The sequence below is a fragment of the Diorhabda sublineata genome, chromosome 6 (genome assembly GCF_026230105.1).
Source record: "Diorhabda sublineata isolate icDioSubl1.1 chromosome 6, icDioSubl1.1, whole genome shotgun sequence".
Lineage (NCBI taxonomy): Eukaryota > Metazoa > Arthropoda > Insecta > Coleoptera > Chrysomelidae > Diorhabda > Diorhabda sublineata.
In genome coordinates, this window is record NC_079479.1 from 13,293,289 (window position 1) to 13,317,360 (window position 24,072).

General features: G+C 29.5%; 4 protein-coding genes across 7 annotated transcripts in view; 1 reads left to right on the forward strand and 3 right to left on the reverse strand.

The window, feature by feature from the left end:
• Positions 1-3,596, reverse strand: part of LOC130445440 (lachesin-like) — a 102,143-nt gene extending 98,547 nt beyond the window's left edge. For 3 of the 4 annotated variants that reach the window (XM_056781052.1, XM_056781053.1, XM_056781056.1), the window contains exons 1-2: positions 3,402-3,594; positions 1,541-1,577 (exon numbers count right to left, since the gene is read on the reverse strand). The gene's annotated coding sequence lies outside the window, so the exon portion shown is untranslated. Of the gene's footprint in view, positions 1-1,540; positions 1,578-3,401 lie in introns of all 4 variants that reach the window. The other variant, XM_056781054.1, reaches the window with a different exon arrangement.
• Positions 3,597-6,971: 3,375 nt separating this feature from the next.
• Positions 6,972-12,730, reverse strand: LOC130445273 (odorant receptor Or2-like). The gene is made up of 7 exons (XM_056780834.1): positions 12,690-12,730; positions 11,063-11,806; positions 10,088-10,191; positions 8,299-8,414; positions 7,987-8,091; positions 7,515-7,670; positions 6,972-7,025 (listed from the first exon to the last, which is right to left on the reverse strand). Exons 1-7 carry the CDS (start codon positions 12,728-12,730, stop codon positions 6,972-6,974), a joined length of 1,320 nt encoding a protein of 439 aa, XP_056636812.1.
• A 2,181-nt stretch (positions 12,731-14,911) lies between these two features.
• LOC130445198 (splicing factor 3A subunit 2) lies at positions 14,912-15,870 on the reverse strand. Its single transcript, XM_056780741.1, has one exon. The coding sequence runs from the start codon at positions 15,774-15,776 to the stop codon at positions 14,964-14,966; it is 813 nt and encodes a 270-aa protein (XP_056636719.1). The 5' UTR covers positions 15,777-15,870; the 3' UTR covers positions 14,912-14,963.
• A 210-nt stretch (positions 15,871-16,080) lies between these two features.
• LOC130445629 (N-acetylgalactosaminyltransferase 7) lies at positions 16,081-22,311 on the forward strand. Its single transcript, XM_056781365.1, has 7 exons — positions 16,081-16,616; positions 16,672-16,998; positions 17,356-17,670; positions 17,755-17,988; positions 18,505-18,667; positions 20,041-20,283; positions 20,343-22,311. The coding sequence occupies exons 1-7, from the start codon at positions 16,271-16,273 to the stop codon at positions 20,464-20,466; spliced, it is 1,752 nt and encodes a 583-aa protein (XP_056637343.1). The 5' UTR covers positions 16,081-16,270; the 3' UTR covers positions 20,467-22,311.
• The last annotated feature ends 1,761 nt before the right edge of the window (positions 22,312-24,072 follow it).

The following is a 24,072-nucleotide window of genomic DNA, read 5'->3' on the forward strand; positions in this document are numbered from 1 at the left end:
AAATATTTTGGGGAAACTTTTATGCTTGGTCAATGCATTTTCATATATTTTCCGGCTTTTCAACAGGACTTATCGAAAAATGAGAATTGGGATGTCAATTATATATGATTGAAACAAATTTAAAAAAAAAGTTGAAAATTGTTTAAATTTCGAGGTCGTATGAAATTTTGAATCAAATTTTATGCTTTTTCTATGCATTTTCATATATTTCCCGACCTCTTCACATGAGCATAGCAAAATAAACATATCGATGTCAAATTTTCCGTATTTTCCAAATATGTTATCGAAAAATGAGAATTTTCTGATGTAAATTATAAAAAACTTTGAGAAAGAATTCAAATTTCATTTAAATTGTGAAAAGTTTCTCAAAAAGTTGACATTTCGACTAATTTGAGTCTATTCTGTGTAAATTTTCACCATAACCATAAATAATTTGACCCTCATTTAATCAAAAATAGCAAATTTTTTCAAAATAATTCAATTTGATTTAGGAATATTATTTTTTCAGTGATCTAAACACTTTTTTTCATAATTTTGAAATACTTTCTGATATTATTAGGCTTTCTCACAACAATTTCAATTATCAAAAATGTTATTAGTGAATCAATAGACTGTAATGGGAAATTTTTTATCTCATTATATAATATTATTCCAAATTAATTCAAAAAAAGTCTAGTTTCCTACATATCTTGTTTTGAAAACGAAATTTTCTCAACTATCCAGCTTCCCTCGTATAAATAATTACAAATTTATAAAAAATGTTGATGGAATATTAATTTTATCTAATTAAAAAAGAAAAACCTATAAACAAACAACAAAACCTTTCCATTTCATATTCCTGCTGCTTCACGTCGTGATCATCGATCCCAGCTTCAAAGATTTTCAAAAAGTTCAAGTCTTTATTGTACCCGAAGATAACCACGTGATTTCAATCAAAATAACATCAAACACACGCGGAAAAATATATTATTTCAATTCAACAGAATATTATTTCCAAAATTATTTTTTTTTTTTTTTTTCGAATTACCCTTTGTCAATTAATTATTACATTTTGCAAAATTTGATTCCTTGTTATGTCTAATCCATAATCAGGTAAATTAATCATTGTTAATATACGAAAGTTATAACAGAAATTATATGTATAGTGAATATTTTGAATGATTATGTGAGAAATTTTTCAACAAACCCTCGTATATTAAAATTCGTCTGTACTGAATTTGATTGAAGAAATTTCAATTTTTCAGGCACTCTATATGAATAACAAAAATGGGGAATACTTGAAAAATATTATTAATCGTAATTATATAAATTGGTTATATAGTGTGTGCGAAAAGTTTTAATACATAAAGATTTTGAAAAAGTTTTCGAGAAAAATAATTAAGATCAATTTGAAAAACGCATTTTCACAAAATATTAGTCAAATTCTTTCATTTGTATAATCAAAATTAATCTAAATAATTCAACTGATGGAAATAGAAATTTTAAAATTAATATTTTTTAGCGTATTCTATTTTTGTTAATCATATCAACATTTTCCTACCTTTGATTGCTTCCACCGCTATATTACGAAATTCGTTCTGTAAGAAAATTAGAAACCAATCAAAATATGAAGAAAAAATACTCATAAATACAAAAAAAAATTAAAGACCTACAAGGTGTTTCTAAATTCATACAACAAAATTCGGAAGGTATGAAATTAAGATTAAAAAAAATTACCTCAATCCACCCCTTTCCGAGATATCGCCCTTAAAAGGTGACGACTAAAATTGGTTCCATTTTTTTTTTAATTTCAGTAAAACTAGAAACTTGAAAGTTATATTATTTTGTTTAAATTTTTTTCCCCAAAACCAAGAGAAAAGGGTGGGCTGAGAAAATTTTGTTACACGGACACCCCATTTTAATTTCATACGAGCAACCACGTCCTGAATTTCGTCGCATGAATTTAGAAACACCTTGTATAAATAAGCGCCAAAACAATTCTAAAATGTCTACCAAATATCATTTTATCTATAAATTAATGAATTTATGAAGGAAATAGACCGACAGATATGTTTTATAACCTCAAAATATGTTTATTAAGGGTTCACTTCTTGTTCCCAAAAATTAATTATGAAATTCGTCAATTTTTCACACACATAAACTTTAAACACGTTTTCTAAAAGTAAACTTTTCATTATTTCTGATTAACACTGTATATCCGAGGCTACGTAATATATATATAAAAATATAGACCAAGCAAAAGAGGTTAATGACCTTACAGACCAGGGTAAAAGCCTAAGAAATGAGATAATGAATAAGAAAAGTGGTAAAAATAAAAGTGTGATGAAACCTGTTGGAAAAAGAAAATAATATGATAAAAATGAAAGGAAAAATAAAATTACGGGTGATTTGAGGTCATAAGGAAGTTTTTAAGGTTAAAAAACGATTTATACCAATTTCCTCCAAAACTAAAAGTCCTACAAAAAAACATCATAAAGCAAAATTATAGTTGATGAAAAGATGTACAGCTTTTGTATATACACTTTTTTAAATAACCTCAAAATTCAAGTGAAAAATTGAAATAAAAAAAATTTTTGGTTTTTTATTTTTTTTACGAAAAACATTTTTTATTATATTCTCCTCCTTCTCCAATTAGTTTCATTCTACTATGATTTTTTTTTGTTTTAAAACTTATCTACCCTGGTCTATTTTTTTATAAGAACTTTAGATTAGTTTGAATGTTTTGACTTTCCCCTGTATATTATAGATTGTAATATTTCATACTATAAGACTTAATTAGAAATAATTTTTTAACTTTTTTATAAAACAAATCATACCGCATTTTTCATATTGAAAATATTTTTTTATGTTCAAAATAAAAATAACAATGTAAATGAATAAAAAAATGCAAATGTCTACCCAAGCTTCAAGTTTTTTTCATTTAACCTACGATTACCAATTTATTAAAAAAAACTCGACTGGAAGCCGATAAATTTAATGTTTTATAATATCCCAGACATTTTTATATCATTTCATAGCAGAACATGACGACGAGTATTAAAAAAAACTAATCGTTATATTTTCGTAAAATAAATAAGGAATTCAACATAAAAACTAGATCCTGTCGATCGATAGATCCTAAGCTTCATTATAATGAACTTCTATATAAAATATATTGAAATTCTCACTCAAATACAGTAATTTAAGTAATAATCCTACAAATATGAAGTAAATGTACAAATCAAGTTTGTAAAATTGCAAATCCGATAAAGAAGAAACTACCGAGACGCCATTTTTTTCTCATAAAATTACATTTCTAAATTACTAGCAGTGAAAAGGATTTGTACGTTATATATATATTAGAATAAACGTTAAGTATTTCATTAGAATAAAGGAATTTAATAATTATAATTATATCTTACCAGTTTAATCAAATTAATAACCAATAATTAACACTAATACTCTAATTGCACTCATTGACACTACTAAAATCAAATGTTATAATTACTTGAAACTAATAAATTTCTAAAAATCTGATTGGTCAAGAAGAAATTGTTATAATCTATAGACGTAATTAAGGTAGGCTATGATCTTTCCAATTTAACATGTTTGTTTATGTCAGACGCCGATGGCGGGGAAGGGAAGGAACCATAGGCATGCGTATATTTATTATTAATTTTTATTTTAATATAAATAATTTCTTTTTCAATTTAAAATTGAAAACCTAGCCTTTTATCACTGATAACCACGTAAATATGTCATATATGGTGATATTTCTTTAATAAATAAGTCAAAATATGTATTTGAAATGAATGTTATTCATTAATATAAGGTGATTCCTTGTGTTTTTAAGGAGGACATAGACGTGCAATTTTATAATAAAAGTAAAATTATAGTTATTAATACCCTTAAAATAAGTTTCTTGTAACAAAAATTCGTTATAACAAGACATTTGATTGATCAGAAAAAATTAAATATAATTTTTAAACGTAATTGAAGTAGGCTATGATCGTTGTGAGGTGACCATGTTTGTTTACGCCAGAAGGTGCGGGAAGGAAGAGGAGGTAACCATAGGCGTGCGTATATTGATTATCAATATTAATAACTTCTATTATAAAAATATTCATATTTTGTTTATTTACTTATATAGGGTGTAATATAGGTGGTAATTGTCTCAAATATTTATGGTCATTGACTTTTTCAATCATAATCATTGCTAACCATGGTAAGCTCGTTGATATGTTGAGTTTTCCAAAGCTGTTTGGGATTAGTCGAATTTGAGTCGAATAATTTTTCAAAATCTATGAAGGCTAGTTCTAATGGTGATTACGCCATTCTAAATAAACACGATAATAAAAACAAGAATTCATACAAACGTGATGTTCATAAATAAATTTATGCTCGACTTGTTTAATTCTGCCCCGTATTAATTTAACTAGTTTGAAAACAGGAATTTGATGACTTGCAAATTATCAAATCCATTAATCCACTTATTAATTAAACGTTAGTTTGAATCGGTAAAACATCTGCTATACAGGGTGGCATCAAAAATTCATTATTAATCCTTTAAGTGTTTTCCAAATAATTATATGGTTCAACTATGTCTTTGAATATTCGATTCAGGAATCATTTATTAGAGGAAACTATCATGAAAGAGCTAAAGAAGAAATAGGAATAATAGATTTAGATTACGTATATAAAAAGGCGTCTTCTGACAGACAATGTAATTGTAAAAACATATAGAAGGACATATTGAATGCACTGTTTTTGTCATAACTACACCAACACTCATAATTACACTGTCTGACGTGCGTTTCGATAACCAAGTTATCGTCTTCAGGACAGTTTTACCTTCAGTCTCCTTCAGTCTTCATAAAGTACTACAAAAAATGTCTTGACAGCTTGTTATTAATATTTTAGAAAGTCATAAAGACCCAATCATAAACAATATCCCCACAGTCGATGTATCACTAGATGCATTTTCATGTTTTTATCTTTTTGTTTGTTGGCATATATCTAGCTAAATATCTACCGATAAATCAACTCGAAATCAGTCAGAATTACGGCACCGGATTTCCAATTAAAGTGATCCTTTGGGAAATCACAGACGTTCCCTATGGGCTAATCCGATCCTGATTCCTGTTACATAACACGTGAAAATGTAATTATTGTACTGAAAGAACTGACCTCCAGATTCACCGCATACATTTGTGATTGTATTGATGTGGTTAATAAAGTTAAATTTGTCTTTGGAAGAGAAACCTCTCGACATACTTATTTTTATTATTAACTATTTAAATTCATTGAAGGTGGTAGGTTTTTGGTAACTATAAGAGGTGGACAATCACTAGTGAAAAAAGTGTGTACGAGAATGGTCCCAGAAATACCTGGACTCACCTAGAGATGGAGGTAGTTGCTTGAAAAATACCACTACATTGAAAAGTACACGTGGAATTTTTGCAACGTGGGACTATTACTTGTGGAAACGTGGGACCATTACTTCACACCCTAAACAAAAGAACAATAAAAAAAATCGATTGACAAGGAGGAACCGGTTCCAAAAGAGGCAAAGACCGTTTCATCTGTAGGCAAAGTCATGACGTCGTTTGTTTTGGATTCGCGTGGGATAATTCTCATTTATTTTATTAAATAGGTAAAAATTATCAATGGCGACTATTATACAAACTTTTTGTAACGTTTGATCCACTAAGTCAAGCAAAAACTACCACATTTGGCTAAGAAGAAAGTGATAAAGCACCAGGTCACACATCCATTATTGCAATGACCAAAATTAATAAATTAAAGTTTAAATGCACCCTATTCACCAGATTCATACCCCTCGGATTATTTTCTATACCCATAGTTGAGAACGAACTGCGTACGATTATGATAAATGTTTGGCAACACTTAAATGTGATTTTAAACATGAAAAACTTGACAACAAAATGGTTATTATAGAATCGGGTTTCATCATACCGAAACTAAAGCAGAAAATGGACGAGAATTCAAAAATAGTATTCTTGAAACTGCTAAAGAGAAATACTAAAAAAGAAAAATCAAAAATTATTCCAGAAATACTAAAAAAAGGAGAAAGTAATATAATGTGATGAATATAAAAGACAAAAAACAAATTGAGAAAGAAACGATAGATATAAACACTAGTTTTCAAGAAGATAAGAAAAGAAGAAGTAGTCGAAGAAATTAAAACAAGAAATATAGAACAAATGCCAAAAAGATACAATATAACTGCTGAAATATATGAATGAAACTTTGTCTTCGAAAAACGACTTGTTAGATTTACAAATTTTTTCCGAAAAAACTATAACTTTTACAAAAAAAGTGTAAGGGACCTTTTTGATCGAAAAAAACTCACCCTACAACGTGATATTTGTTATATTCTTCTATCTTTATCACAGACTAAAATAATGGGAAATTTTGAAAATGATTTTTGAATTTTGTTTTTACTTTGGAAAATCGATATACCAACTTATAACTTATTCTTTTGGTAAAAAATAGCCTCTACCGACTGGACTATATGTCGCTGAATATCACTCTCTTTCATTTTATCTTCTTAAAATAGGAATAGTGGAAACAAAATTGGAACTAACTAACAGTGTTTAATACATAATGAAAATATTGCTTTTGAGGTTATTTCTAAGCTACATTTTGACGTAATCAAGTTTTTATAACAGAATATAAAGAAAAGTTCAAAATGAAATTACTACCGACTGTGGTTGAAAACTCGACGAACAGTTTCTTGAAATTCACGCTTATCCGTAATGGCGTTTCCATGCTAGACGGTTCGGCCCTTCGCCCTATGAATCTATAGTGCACCTAAGGGCTGTTGCGTTCGAATCCTCAGACAAAAAACCGATTTACATCTCAATATAAATGATGAAATTCGTACAGAATTCAATAGTTTTTAGGTGACGAAAAACACAAATTTCCATACATGCATATTTATTTTCTACATCAAAAAAACACTAGCAAGTTTAATTGTTTGTATTGTGCAGCAAACTGAATACTGAATATGAAGATTTGACGATCTGAAATAAAAAATTTGTTAGTACACATAATTTCTAATCTTTAAAACTAAACATTATCGTTCAATTTGATTTTGAAAGTTTTTAATTTTCTTGACACTTTTTACTTAGTACAGATGAGACAAAACCTCGATTGGCAAGCAAATATTGAAATTTGTACACAGAGAAACATGTAGAAAAAACCGATTAATGGCTGAATTTAGTGAATGAAGATGTAGAGAGGTAGAAAAACTTTTGAGACATCACAAACTCGTGTTTAAAAACCCCTACCAGTTGAAAATAGCTAATTTATTATAAACATAGAAAGATTTTGATATTTAATTATTTGATATTTCATTATTAACAAATAAAGATCCATATTTCACAAGAAATACTTTAAACATGTTCTCTTCGAAACGTTCTGATACCACAAAACCACAAAAATGTATAATAAATTCAAAGTTTCGGAGATAAAACAGAATTATTTCAAAATTTTGAGAAAAAAATATTTACCGACATGAAAGTAGCATTAGATATAGATATAACGCCGCCTACTGTAATCTGAATCGGACTTTTTGTCATTGTCATGAACTGCAAAAGTACTTTTTGGAATCTCAAGTCGCAATCAATCCACGGCGTATTATACATGGTTATAAAAACGTCGCTGCTCTGAAACAAAATATAAATTTCGAGCTATTCAATTATAAACTACATTAAAAATACGTGAAGCAATAAGAAAATTGATAAAATCAAATAAACAGAATTATAAAGCAAATTACAAAGAGAATTATACCAAGAGAAGAAAAAGTCGACGAAATCGTAAAAGAGAAATATACAAAAAGATATTTGTAAGCGATATAAAAGAAGTGGAAAGCGACGACGAAAAGAAAGATACAGTTGAGGAAATTTTTGAAGAAAACTAAGAAGATAGCAACTGTAAGAGAAAGAATAGAAGACGATGAGAAACGGTACAGTAAAAATTTACCTTTTCAATTATTTTATTTCCAATCCAACAATAACCAAACAACATTATCAGGATACACGATGAAAGTGAAGCAAGCATTATACTCAAAGGACTTCCCATCTTCACCTACGATTAAACACCTTAAATTAATTAATCACGTCATAAATTACCTTAAAAACCCCTCTTTATCATGTTATGTACTATATTTTTTCTATAACTAATAAAAATAACGAAAAAAAATTGTTTTAGATATAAAAATATATTTTTTTTGTGTCTTCTAGAATTTTCTACATATCTGTGTACTAAAATGGTTGTTTACCATCCTCAATGTACCTTCGATTTCATTATAACAAAACTACTATCGGCGAGAGAATTGACTAAGGTAACAACAATGAAATAACACTCTGTATCAACAGGTGATACTTTATTTGTATTCCATATATCAATATCTAATGCAAATTGGTCTCATTTCAGACCCATACGTATTCTATTGAAATCATTTATTGCAAAATTTGTAGGGGAAAATACCCCAATTTGGACGATGGTTCGCAAATTATTTATCACTTGCTGTTGACATATATCAAACGCAAACATCAAAATTATTCAATGAGGCAAATGGCAGAGATACCAGTGAGGAAATTGCAGAGAGTGCCTTCCGGAATTTGGCCAGTAAATAGGTTTGTAATCACAGATCACCGATGTTGCAGTCTACAACTTTTAGCAGTAATGATGATGAAGATAGAAGTTCTTGAAGAAATATCATCGATGGCAGAGTTCTAACAGTAATGATGATGAAGTTAGAAGTTCTTGAAGAAATATCAGCGATGGCAGAGTTCTAGGAGTAATGATGATGAAGATGATGATGAAGATAGAGGTTCTTGAAGAAATATCACCGATGGCAGAGTTCTAGCAATAATGATGATGAAGATAGAAGTTCTTGAAGAAATATCACTGATCGCAGAGTTCTAGCAGTAATGATGATGAAGATAGAGGTTTTTGAAGAAATATCACCGATAGCAGAGTTCTAGCAGTAATGATGATGAAGATAGAAGTTTTTGAAGAAATATCATCGATGGCAGAGTTCTAACAGTAATGATGATGAAGATAGAAGTTCTTGAAGAAATATCATCGATGGCAGAGTTCTAACAGTAATGATGATGAAGATGATGATGAAGATAGAGGTTCTTGAAGAAATATCACCGATGGCAGAGTTCTAGCAATAATGATGATGAAGATAGAAGTTCTTGAAGAAATATCACTGATCGCAGAGTTCTAGCAGTAATGATGATGAAGATAGAGGTTTTTGAAGAAATATCACCGATAGCAGAGTTCTAGCAGTAATGATGATGAAGATAGAAGTTTTTGAAGAAATATCATCGATGTTAGAGTTCTAGCAGTAATGATAATGAAGATGATGATGAAGATAGAAGTTCTTGAAGAAATATCACCGATGCCAAAGAAAAATCAAAATCCAGATGGTCATTAGGCTTCAAGTAGATCGCTAAAAGCTCAGAAAGCACCAGAAATAACAAGCAGTTATTACAAATCACAGTTAAATAGAATAAACTTGAAAAATAAGTTCACCAAAATTTAACAAATAAAGAAACCGATTTTCTATATTAGAACGATGACAATTTTTTTTAATTCAATTGAGATGGTATTTACAATCGACATACTTTTATAACTTTTTGATATCTCTTGTATAAACTTTAAAAATTGAAAAATATTAAATAACATCAACCAAATGACGGCCCTCTCGAAGACGGCACTTCTCTAAACGCGAACGCAGATCTGGGGTGATTGCTACTATTTCCTGGTGGATACCTCACTGATGTCCCTCGGATTGTTCATCTAGACTCTAAGTTTGAGCTATCCCCAACAAAAAAAATCAAGAAGCGTCAAATCAGGGCTACTTATAGGCCAATGGATATCACCTCTTTTGAAAATTAGTCTTGCACGAAACAGGTCTTGTTTGAACCAAGTTCTGGAGTCAACTATCTGGTCGGTGTTAACGATGATGCTTCGTCCTCGTAAATCTTCAAAGAAGAAAGGGCCAATAATTCCTGTGATAATAGATCTGATCTCTAATTTAAATGATTTATTTTCGTAATAAAGGAAATACTTGCAGTTGATAATGTGAATAGAATAGTAGAAATCATCGCTGCTCCGCCCAAAAATTGTACAAACATCTGTACATTAACAATATCTTTAGTTTCTTCAGCAATTCTACAAAATTAAATGTTCATATAATAAATTATTTGTTAATAGATAGATGGTTTACTAAAAAAACGCGTTTAACAATCTTTAAGACTTCTTTCTGAGGTTTTGATAAAACAACATTTTCATATTCTGTATCTTGATTACTTTTCAATGATATAGAATTGATATTTGACTGACTTACAGTCTCAGGAAACATTTAATGAGGTTAATTCTATCAAAAGATGATTTAGACAAAATGAGAAACGTGATTCCCTTGAAACCATTCCGAATAATGAAGTTCGTCAGAACTTTGAAACTTGATTTAATTTCAATAACAACTACGTGGTTCAATAAATGAAAATAAATTGAAAAAAAGAACGGTAAGTCCAATTTTGAACTTCTCTTCAAGAATTCGAGATACATCCTTTGATTAAAATATAAATTTTAGGTTAAGTATTGTGTAACATTATAATGAACACACTATTTAAACTACCATTACACCAACATTCACAATTATACGTTTCAATAACCAAATTATCTTCCTCAGAGATGAGGATAAAAAATTATGTTTGAAATACTATGAAGTAAATAAATAAATAATTAGAAATGTCGAAGCTGTTTTCTCAATGTGATTTTAGTCGTCTCAAACTTTAGGACTACGTATAGTCATTTTTCGAAAAACCAAATATAAATTTTCACGCTCTAAATACTTGTTTCTATACATTGCATCGAAATTTTAAATCCCTTCCGTTGGTTTTCCCTTCAAAAACAACTTATGTGCTAAAAATCATTAGTATTGGTTTTAGTAAAATTTTGGTTACCGCGCTTGGTCTATAAGCAAAACGAACATTGAAAACAATATTTTAGAGATACATAACCTAAAATTATTTTTACTAACTTTTTGATTTGTACGTAATGCCGAATACAGACGATCAAATTCGTCATCATAACATCCGCGTTTTCCTTATCATTATCATGAAATCGTTGCAAATTATTCAAAGTTATATTTAAAAAATCGCATTGCAAACCAATCATCATCAATAAACCAGTAGAAAAAGCTGGTAGACAAGCAAGTACGTTCATAATTATAATCAAAGTTATACTTTGATAAATCCATACGAGTTCGTAGTTTGGTGATCGTTTCCAATCGAATGGAAACCAAGCTCTAGTTGGTACCACCCTTCCTTCTTGCCAAAACGGCGCAATTATATATAAGACAATTGTTTGCATACCAAGATAAATTAGGAAATGAGAATATTTAGTATAAGATCGTTTCGTAGATGCTGATAACTGAAGGTGTTCCTCGCATTTGGGTTGGAAAATGGGTTCGTTGAATTTTTTAAATAACAATTTGATCTCATCTATTTTTCTATATAACGAACTGAACGCGTACGAACATACGAATAAAGGAATTGTGAAGTAAGACGTCGATAATAATTCTTCGAAATTATGCAGATTCGTATACAAATACATGAATTGTGTCAAAATAAAAGAAATCCAAAAAGACGACGAAATTATCTTGTAAAAAGTATATGATTTTTTGTGACGATAGTTCGTATCTTGTTTCCAAAAACCAAATACATTTAAAATACTTATGTTGAATGTAAAAAATGTTGTATAATCGATTCCTTCCATATTTAACCTGCAAAATAAAAGAAAATTAATAATATCATCGACCAACTACATACAAGGTTTTATAAAAAAATGTGGCGCTGTTTCTAGGATAATTAGTAAACTTAAAATCATAGAGGAAACATTTTGCATTCAAAATAAAGGGTTTTGTACTGATATTTACGTGGGTAGTACCTGGTCAAACAAAGAAAACACAAAAATTTTGGAAAACGTTTTATTTTCAAGCTCCTCAAAATAGCTATTAACTGCCGTCTTCATTGTTGGAAAATCTTTGACCAACGAGACATTCTTTTAAGCCTGGGAACAGAAAATAATCCGAGAGGGTTAAATCTGGTGAATAGGGTGTATGAGGTACCAATTCGACGTTAAATTCATTAATTTTGGCCAGTGCAATAATTGATGTTTGACTAGTGCATTGCCTTGATGAAACTACACTTTCTTCTTAGCTAAATACAGCCGTTCTTGTTTGATTTCTTGGCCCGAACGTTGCAATAAGTTCTCAAAATACTCGATAGTTGATAGTTTTCATTTTTCAAGATAATCAGTGAAAATTATCCCACGCTCCGTGACCTTGTCTGCAGATGGAACGTTCTTTGGCTTCTTTGGAACCGGTTCTCTCTTTTTGATCCATTTTTTTGATTTCTGTTTTATTTCGGGTGTGAAGTGATGGATCCATGCTTCATCCAGTCAAACACTCGATGTAAACATCCTCACGACGTTGTTTTTGGTTCCATTATGAGCAAACGCGGCACCCATCTTGCGCACAGCTTTCTCATGTACAAATGTTTAGTTAATATACGATATATTGCACTTTTTGGAATGCGTACCATGCGCATTTTTAGTCGACGATCATCCAGTACAGTTTTGTGGAAAAAATTATATGTAATACTTACCAATGATGTCCTCTTATATTGGTTAAAATTGAAATAACCATCTGGTCGATGTCGCCGACAATTTGCGATCAAATTAAGCTTTTAATTTTCATTTTATATTAAATTCATGACGTAGAATAACGTCTTTTATTAAGAGTCACCTCCTTTTATTAAGCGAAGAGGATTTTAAAAGGATAGTGGAAAGTCCATTAATTAAACAAGACCATCGTTCGTTTTCGATATAATGGCATCAAATTTAAGGGTGAACAAAATTATTCAAATGAAATTTTCAGAAAATTGTCAACAATGATTCGTTACAAAGAACATTAGTACTAAATCATTTAAATAGAACGAGTTTTCTTCAATATCTTCAACATCTTTGATAACTGAATATAAACAGTTACAGCAAATGTCAGAATTTCTATATTTATAGACTAAATACTATAATTTAGGACTTAAAACTTATAGACGAGTAAAAAACTGATAAAATACTACAAAACATTACAAAATTTAACTTGATAGGTACAAGAAGAAATCTTTTAAATACAAAGAAACTTTCGAAAAAAAAACGAATACCACCAAAAACATAAAATACCACAAAAATTTAAATCTTTAAACAATTAAAACAAACTGAAAATATCAAAAAAAAACGAGAGAATTTTGAAAAAACTGCTGTGAAAAGAAAAATTACTGCATAAAACGATAATAAACTTGAAAAATACTACAAAAAACGACATAAGACATCAAACAACTATAAAAACTGCAAAAAGTTGATTCGAAAAATAGTGTACACGCAAAGCACTTTAACAAATCATTCGCAAATTTGTTCTGATTCATAGAAAATGAAATCTGTCAAATTTGTATCAAATTTAAGGATCGTCCTGATACATATTCTGAAAATTGATTCTATGGCTACTAATCTTTCATAAAAATTTGCAGTTTTTAGTGGAAAAACAACCCTAAAAAGCCATATCAATCGATAGAATATCAATATCAAGTGAATCCAGGGAAAATCTGTATGGTCCAAAATACATCACAATAGATGAAATTCATAACGAAAGAATTCATGCAGTCATCAAATCAACTTTGGGATAAGTGTATTAACAACCAATATCATAATTTTCTATTCATTTCAAACGCTACAGTATTTTTATTTCTTAAATAATTGAGTAAATCAATAAAATTAATTGTGATCGTTTAATACGCCTTTTTGCAAATTTATATTTAATAAACTTGAATCGTTATATCTTTTTAAAGCAGTTTTTTGCGCTTTATCAAAAAAAAACAGATCAATATCAAAGACTTTAATATATAATAGTTTTTTATCGAAATTTAACGATTTTTTTGACAAGTATATTGCATAAATATAATTATATCACTCAATAAGTTGTGTGACTGACACACAGATTGTCAAATTCATATGACGTTTATGAAGTGCCAGCTGTCAAAAGATTGTGTCAAATGTCATTACACTTCGATTAGTCAGAAAAAAGTGACAGCTATTTAAGTGAATTTACTGTTGTCATTTTCAAAACAATGGATTCAAAAACATTTCGTGTGTAAATTAATGAAATACTGTACAGCACAAGATATATTCTTACTAATAACGCCGTTTTCTACTAGGCTGCAGCACTTACAATGTCAGTAGTTTATTTAACTCAACACACGGTTTCCCATCTTGCCCTACTCTCTCCTATTAGCTATTGTTACAAAAGTTATAGCGAATTGTATACCAAAATTGATCGCCCTGTATTATTAAAACATATACAAGACCAAGGATTTATTACAGTAATAATTGTTTATTAAATGTTGAAACTCATAAAAATTTATTTGAAAGTGAGTTTCACTTTATTTTTGGTCATATAGGATCGAAAAATTAATATTTTCAATAATTTTTTTTTTCGATTTGTTTATTATTTTGTGATGAGCTAGCAAATTCTTTTGGCTTTGCTAGTTTTCATGATTCTTTTAAAGGATTTTTAATAAACTTATGTTAGGGAAATGATGTGTCTATTTGTGAAGACTCAAGTTAAAAATCTTGAACTCAAAAAACAAAGTTTTACTACTTTTTTGGTCAATAAATAATCCAAAAATCATAAATTCCCCGATTTGTCTCAGAAAACTGAACAAATTGGAAAAAATACAGGGTGAATCAGAAATCAAAACATTTATATCTGTGCCTATAGTTAGTTAGATAATTTCATTCGAACACTATATAGGGTGAAAAAAAATACTAATTTATAGAATAATTTTTATTTTTACCATATTGAAACAATACAACCAATAAAAATTCATTTAATGTGGAGGTGGTACCGGCAGTACGGTTCTCATTATTGGAGGCGGCGGAGGTATTGGATTGAACATCGGTGGTCTTGGTGGAGGTGGAACTGGTAACATAGGCGGAGGCGGAACTCCTCCTACGATTGGATGTCTCTGTACAACCGTATTTGTTGTTCTCTTATTTTCATTTTTGAATGCGAATTGAAGGAAAAACTGTTTGGTATCTTTATTCCAGTGCGTCCAAAATTTACTATCAGTTTTTTCTACTTCTCTGCTGGGTACTTTGAATGCAATCGTTTCATAAGGTTCCGAAGCAAAAAGTAAATATTGCCATTTACGATCTGGCGGTTCTATTTTTTGTTCATAAGCAGACATGAAACGATGACGTGGAAAAACAACATCACTGATTTCTGGATAATCGATTTGAAATAAGAGACTCTGTTGTCCGGTTTCTGGATCTCGCTGTTTAGTAACTCTGTAACCCGGTCTACCGATCTTCACAAACTTTTTAGGCTCGACTCTAGGTTTCTCCGGTTGCAAAAGTGTGGGAGCGTCTTTGGCTTCTTTAGCTGCTCTTCTAGCTAAATTCGCTTGATGTTTCTTACCCTGCGTATGCGCTAAATAACTTCCTTCGTTATTATGCAAAGTTAAACACAATTTACACTCGTAAGATCCCAAATGATTTTTCATAAAATAAGGATCTTTTTGTAAATCGATTGTTTCTAATGCGAGTTGTCGAAGTCTTTCTCGGCGATCTCGATTAGTTTCAGACCAGGAGGCGACACCACCACCTCCGGTTTTACCACCAGGTCTATTTTGGAAATCCATGTTTAATAAACTTAAAGATAATCTTTCAGTACATCACTATCAAAGCACAAAAAATAACCAAACTAATACAGCTTGACAACTTATTACTATGACATATGTCAATTACATAGTAGCGACTTTTCTCTAGTAAGCTATCAAGTAATAAAAATTATTTTATTTTGAACTATAATGATATAAAAAAAAATATTTCTAACATTCTCAATTTGTGCTTTAAGCTCCATAAACTTAGTTTAATATGTATAATATCAATGAATAAACTATTATTACAGTTGTGAACCTAGCTGACAAGCTTAAAAGATCAAGTACAAATGAATACCGGTGGTATTTGTTTACGTGTTGAGTTGTCACATTTTCTATAAAATTTTATAATATATTTAAATTAGAGTAATGGTTAATTATAATAAGTGATTGCTTATCAATATTATTTTACGAGTGAAACAATTTTCCTATATAATTTCTTTTATTAATGAAAAAACATTATTTAAATCGGTAAAATGTTGAGTTTTATCTTCGGAAGAAAATCTAGGACTTTAAGGTTGATTCTATTCGTTGTTATAATATTTATTCTATTTTATTTATTAATGACCTATCAAAAAGAAGATGCTTTTAACGCCTATCTACCCCGAGCAGATAGGTTAATACATAAACAAACTCCGAAATTAGTCCAAGGCCTAGGTAATTTCGAACCAAAAGAAATCGAAGATAAAGAAGGACCTGGCGAAAAAGGACAACCGCACCATTTGAGACAAAACCAACAAAACGATGCAGACCAGTCGGAATCAGAATATGGAATGAACGTTGCTTGTTCTGATGAAATATCATTGGACAGGACTGTTTTAGGTAAGGTAACAGATGTATATGAACACACGGTGCAGTATGAAACAATTCGTTATAGATACTCGCTTGGAGGAATGTAGACATTGGGATTATCCCGAAAAATTACCCACAACTAGTGTAATTATAGTTTTTCATAACGAGGGATGGTCGGTGTTATTGAGAACAGTACATTCGGTTTTGAATAGATCGCCGCCGCATATTTTGAAGGAAATTTTATTAGTAGATGATTTTAGTGATAAAGAAAATTTAAAATCGAAATTGGAGGATTATATCGAACGATTTGATGGTAAAGTTCGACTCATTAGGAATGCTCAAAGAGAAGGCTTGATAAGAACTAGATCGAGAGGTGCTCAAGAAGCTAGAGGAGAAGTAATTGTTTTTCTCGGTAAGTTTTTACAAATTTCTGCTATTAACGTCATTTTTTTATCTTGTATACTATAAAACATAAAAAAATACTCAAGTCCAGGCTACCAAGGTTTTCACCTCCAATTTCTATGAAACAGCATCAATTTCAATGAAATTTTGACAGCATGTTGGGAATATCTCAAAAATCAAAATCTACCCTACGCCGATGTGTGCTTTTGCACTAGGGGTGAGTTTCCCCCTAACTAGGGTAAAGAACATTTTTATGTTCAAAATAACCACATAGAACAGTGTATTGAGTACTTGGTAGCCTGGGCTATATTTACAGCATTTTGTGTATAATACTTAACTTAAATGATTAATTTTATGTTATAATTAGATGCTCATTGTGAAGTGAACACCAATTGGTTACCACCATTACTCGCTCCAATTTATAGAGATAGTAAAACGATGACAGTTCCGGTTATAGATGGTATCGATCATAGAACTTTCGAATATCGTCCCGTATACGGAGACGATCGACATTTTAGGGGTATATTCGAATGGGGGATGTTGTATAAAGAAAACGAAGTACCGAATAGGGAGTTAAAGAAAAGGAAACATCATAGCGAACCTTATAAGAGTCCTACTCACGCCGGGGGTTTATTTGCTATTAATAGGGCCTATTTTTTGGAACTTGGAGCTTACGATCCAGGTAATTTCACAATTATTATATATTTTCAATTATTTTTCATTATTTCGTTTTTTTTATATATTTAAAAAAAAATTTTTCTGATAGGTTTGCTGGTGTGGGGTGGTGAAAATTTCGAATTGAGTTTTAAAATTTGGCAATGTGGAGGTAGCATTGAATGGGTGCCGTGTTCGAGAGTCGGACATGTTTATCGAAGTTTCATGCCTTATAATTTCGGAAAATTGGCTCAAAAGAAAAAAGGTCCTCTTATTACTATTAACTACAAGAGGGTCATCGAAACTTGGTTCGATGCTGAGTATAAAGAATATTTTTACACTAGGGGTAAGTAGTATTTTAATATCGGTTAAATTTTGAAAAATTCATTTTTTTCTATTCAAAAATTTTTTATTTTCTACTAAAAAATCCATCAGGGTAAATAATAATTTTTCAAAATAACTTGTAAAATAACCAAATTCAATTATATTTCGTTTATGTTATTTAATACAGCTATTCAAAAGATTATAAATTATACATTAAGTTTAAAGTAAAGTAAATAAAAAAAAAATGAATTTTTGGGCGATTTAATACTTCCAAAAACAAAATTTGGAGTTAAAGTTACTAGTTTTACCTTATTTTAACACATATCTGAAATTGAATTTAATATTTTAACACGTTGACTGCCATTTACATCGAAATTGTTATACACGTTGAATTATTAATAAATTCGGTTTCATGTTGTGTTTCGGTTAGTTTTTTATTGTCATTTAACACTTTGGAATTATAATTTATACAAAATAATTTGTGTATGTCGATAACTTTATAGTGTCATTAATTTATTTAATTTATTCGATTCATTAGAACCAATGGCGAGATATTTGGACATGGGAGATATCACCGAACAATTGGCGCTCAAAGAACGATTACAATGTAAAAATTTTCAATGGTATATGGAGAACGTGGCTTATGACGTATTCGATAAATTCCCCAAACTACCTCCGAATATACATTACGGCGAATTAAGGTATAATTTTATATTTATTTTGGTATAAACTTCAAAATTCATCTGTAGCGTTTCAATAATTGATTTTTACGTATATTTTTCATGATTTTTACGTATATTTTTCATGATTTTTAATTAATTTTTCTCATGAAAAAGGTTTTATTTGGTGTATTTGACATTTTCATATCAATGCCCTCCCTGGGTAAATTTAATCGACTATGTGAATAAAAAAATTGAGTTGTAAAAGAATTTTGAAATTTCCATTCTGCTGTCTTATAATTCCGTTTTTTTATAATTAGAAAATTCATATATTTTTTTATAATAACATAAAGACTTTTCTCTTGATTTTCACATATTTTTTGGTTTGAATTCCATAGGCGTAATTGCAATAATTTTTTTTCATCGAATTATGTCACAAAATTTAATTTTTCATATCTGCCTCGTATATTTCTTACAAATATCAATTCAATGGAACTTATCATGATCAGTCTTCTAGTTTGATCTTTACTTTATCGATTAATATGAAAAATAAAATGATATTTCAAGTAATTTTGGCGTTAATGAATTTTTCATGATAGCTTGTAATAATTTTTTTAAAATTCTTCTTTTCCTACCAAAAAATTACAGTTAACACTAAATGCATGAGAAATATCATGGATATTATGTATTTTGTACCAAATAATCTGAAAAAATGTTGATTTTTGAACAAATTCGTTCTTTAAAAAAAATAGTTTTTTTAAATTTCATAACTTCGACTTTGATTTTTTATAATTCTGTTTTTCTAGTTTATCTAGAAAATCTATATATGTTTTTTATAATAGTATAAATACTTTTCTCTCTATTTTCATGTATTTTTTCATTCAAATTCCATAGGCGTAGGTACAATAACTTTTTTCATGGAAATATATCATAAAATATTATTTTCCATTTTCACTTTGTATATTTCCCACAAATATAAAATTGAAGTAACCAAATCGAAACACTCATGTAGATTAATCTACTCTTCAACTATTGACATAAAAAATAAATATATTTCTCTCATATTTTCGAAATTATAACAATTTTTACAGGACCGTGTCAATTTTTTCCCCAAATTTGATCTAAATAATTAAAAATTCAAATGTACATTGGACCCAAACCGGAAAAATCACTCAATTTCTTTTAAAGAATTATATAAATCATAATTTATGTCGTTCTTTTCATAATATTTCTTTTTAATTCGGTTTTAATCATTTTTTATGGTAGTTATGGTCCTTCAAATGATCCAATCACTTAAATATTAATTTTCCATCCTCGTCGTTAATTTTTACATCAAATTTCGATCCCTATCCATCAAATTATGATAAATTCCACACTCCAAAGCACCCCGAATGAAATATTTAAATTTTTCTTAGATCGGTTGTGGATCCTAAATGCATGGACACTCTCGGTAAGGCGCCTCCATCTCTGATGGCCCTTCAACCATGTCACGGTTACGGTAACAACCAATTGATCAGATTAAACGCGAAGGGCCAATTGGGTGTCGGCGAAAGGTGCATCGAAGCCGACGGCCAAGGTGTCAAATTGACATTCTGTCGATTGGGTACCGTAGACGGTCCTTGGATATACGACGAAAAAACCCACACCCTCCTCCATAGGTAAGTTTACGTTACCCCGAACTGTAAATATCGCATTCTTTTCTGTGTATTTTTTTTAGGGTGCATAAAAAATGTATGGCGCTACATCCGAAGACTTCTCAGATAAGTTTGATGCCCTGCGATGTTAACAACGCCTACCAACAGTGGTTATTTCAACGAATCAAACCGAAATGGATCGAATAGATCCATCCTGGTTATTTGTTTTGTTTCTGTCCCATTCCGATCCATTTTTTTATATGGTCTACGACCCTCGTCCTTTTTGTCCTTACTAAAATTCTACTTCCCTCTTTTTTTATCTGTATCTAATTACAGACATTTTTTATCTTTGTTTTTAGCGGATGAATTCAATTTTTGTTTGGTTGGAATTATGTATTACGGGGAGCTAGTAGTTCGTTTTACAGTTAAAAATGATTTTCGGTTAGGGTTTTATGAGGTTTTATTAATTTTTGTATGAAATTTTTTAATTGCGTCTTCCAAGTGTTTCATAGAGAAAATCTGTATTGAAAAAAAATAGTTATTTCGATTTGAATGAAATATTTCATGTCTACACTGAAAAATATGTGTTGATACAATTTTTACTTTAATTATTTTCGAAAGTTTGTAATTTGGACTGAATTTATTTATCCTTCTGTGTTTTTATCAACTTTTTCGGTTGGTTCGAGATGTATTAACCTTGGTTTGTCATGTTTTCCATTCCAAAAAGTTTTTTTTCCAAAATAATTTCAACATATATTGAATTTTTTACAAAAAAATAAATTTTCATATTCAAAAATGATACAAATTTGTAGTTTATGCATTTTTCTAGCGTAAATTGTGTCTAAAATTTGTTTTTCCAAATATTTCTTTTCTACACTGAAAAAATACGATAACTCAAGTTGTAATCTGAATATTTTAAAAACTCGGGAGTTAAATTGGAATCATTATTGTCTTTCCTCCTTTTTTTCCTTCAAGAAAGTATTTTTTTCAAAATTTCTTTCGAATTATATGAAGTTTTATTCGGTTCTACTTCTACACTGAAAAAAAGGTACGAATTCAATTAATTCTTTTATTATTGTTCTAATTTTGTTGCAAAACTGAAACTTTCTATCGTCTAAATTCCTTTTCAACTTTTTCGGTTGATTGGAGACGTACCAGTCTCATTTTGTCGTATTTTTACAAAAAAGTTTTTTTTTCAAAGAATTTTTAAAAATTATAAAAATTCCCTGCCAAACCTTGTTTTTAATGCGTCTTCTTAATGTTTTATATGTAAATTATGTATACAAAAATATTTACTTCAATTTTTTCTAAATAATTAACTTCTACACTGAAAAAAATGAATTTATTCAACTTATCCTCCATTCTTTTTTTCTCACTTGACTCAATCTTTGTTAGATTCATATTTTCCTTTCCAAAAAAGTATTTTTCCAAGATATTTTATCAAAATTTTCGATTTTTTATTTCATTTCAATCCTACATTAAAAAAATGTTTTCTTTCAGCTTGTCTTTCAATATTGAAATTCGTTCTAATTTCACGCCTTTTTAAATTTCTTGTCTATCCCTAGACTTTCTCTCAATAGTCTCAATTTTGGTTTTTTTTCTTTTTACTTCCAAAAAAGTATTTTTCCAAAATATCTTATCAAAATTTTGGAGTTTTCATTTTATTTCATTTCTACACTGAAAAAATGCATTAATTCAACTTTCAGTATAAAGTTCCTTGATTAAATTGATCAGTAGTCGTACATTTACATTGAAAAGCTCATATCAGTTTCCACTTTTCCTCTATCCTCCATTTTCTTGTTATTAATTCCAAAAAAAATCAATAAAAATGTAAATAAAGCAGGGTACTTGAATCAATCTTTAAAATTATAAATCGAATTAGTTTATGACATAATCAAATAAATACTTTATAACGATTTTTTTTTTATTATAAAAACTGTATTTACTATTTTTTTACCGATTATTTTCAATTTTTTCTAATGTTTTTTTTTAAATTATATTTATTTATATTTTGGTGTACAGTGTTTATTAAATTTACGAAATTCCTAGTTATTATCGACCTTTTGATTTATTATTCAACCCTTAATCAACGTCAAGCGTCTCTATTAATATAACTTACTCCACCTCTCGTAACGACTCAAAGTTCGAGATTGTTCTGGATTGTTCCAGAATGATCGACTACTCTCGAAGTTTCGAGACGTTATAGCTGGAAATTGAAGGAAATATCGGAGAGGAGAAATAATAACAGAAAAACAAAATATATAAATTTGAAAAGTCCTACTGGATTATATGACAACAGCAAATTGATAGTTAACGGGGGTAACACATAACCTTAAATATATCTTGCATTACGTGATTTAATTCGATTTTGCCTGATATTACGTGATTTCAATCGATTTTGCCTGACATTACGTGATTTCAATCGATTTCCCGCAATTTCTCTCCAATATATTTATCATTACGTAATTTTTCTAGAAAATTCTTGATGTTACGTGATGTGGATAAAAAATATCTTGCGTTACGTTATTTAAATGAATTGTACTTGACTTTATGTAAGTTTGATCGATTACATGTGACGTTACGTGAGTTTTATGCAACGAACCTGACGTGATTTTTATGCAACGAACCTGACGTGATTTTCATTTAATATATGTTGCATTACGTTATTTGAATTGATTTTACCTGGCATTACATGATTTCAATCGATTGTAATCGATTTCCAGTAGTTTCTGTCCAAAATAATTGACATTACGTAATTATTATCAAAAATTCTTGACGTTACGTGATTTGGACGAAAAATATCTTACATTACGTGTTTTAAATCGGTTATTCTTGACGTTACGTCGATTACATGTGTTTTACAAGTGATTACAAGTGTTTTTTATGCAACGAACCTGACGTGATTTTCATTTAATATATACTGCATGTCGTTATTTAAATCGATTTTGCCTGGCATTACGTGATTTCAATCGATTTCCAGTAATTTTCCTGCAAAATAATTGACATCACATAATTTTTCTCGGAAATTCTTGACGTTACGTGGTTTTGGTGACAATTATCTTGCGTTACGTGATTTAAATCGATTATACTCGACTTTATAGACGTGATTTTTATCGAATATATCTTGCATTACGTGATTTCAATAGATTACTCATGACATTACGTTATTTTTAACGAATATACTTGATGTTACGTGATTTTTCTACAACAAATCTACGTGATTTTCTTCTAATATATCTTGCCTTACGTGATTACAATCGATTTGATGACGTTACGTTATATTTTACTAACAAACCTTTCGTAATTTTCGCGTTTGTATCGATTATGTATACAATCACGTATTTATTACTGAATATACCGGAGATTATGCGATTTCATTCAAATATAATCAAACTCAAGTAATATTAATCAAATATAATTGGCATTACGTGATTTTAATCGTTAATACCTTATGTTACGTGATTAATATCGATTATACTGGACGTTACCTCATTTTTATTGATTACGTATTACGTTATGTCATTTTTATATTTCAAGTCTAACGTGATTTTTGACGTTATGTCATTTTTATCGATTATATTTTGCATTACGTGATTTTAATCGATTATTCGTGACGTTACGTGATTTTTATCGAATATACTTTGCATTACATGATTATAACCGAAATAACGTGATTTTCTTTTTTCAAATATAATTGTCATTACGTCATTCAGTCTCTGAAGATGATAAATAGGTTATCGAAACTTTTGTAGGAGAGTGTTATTGTCAGTGTTATTTTCGGATTCGTTTAGATGTTTTACTACTTTCTCGGCC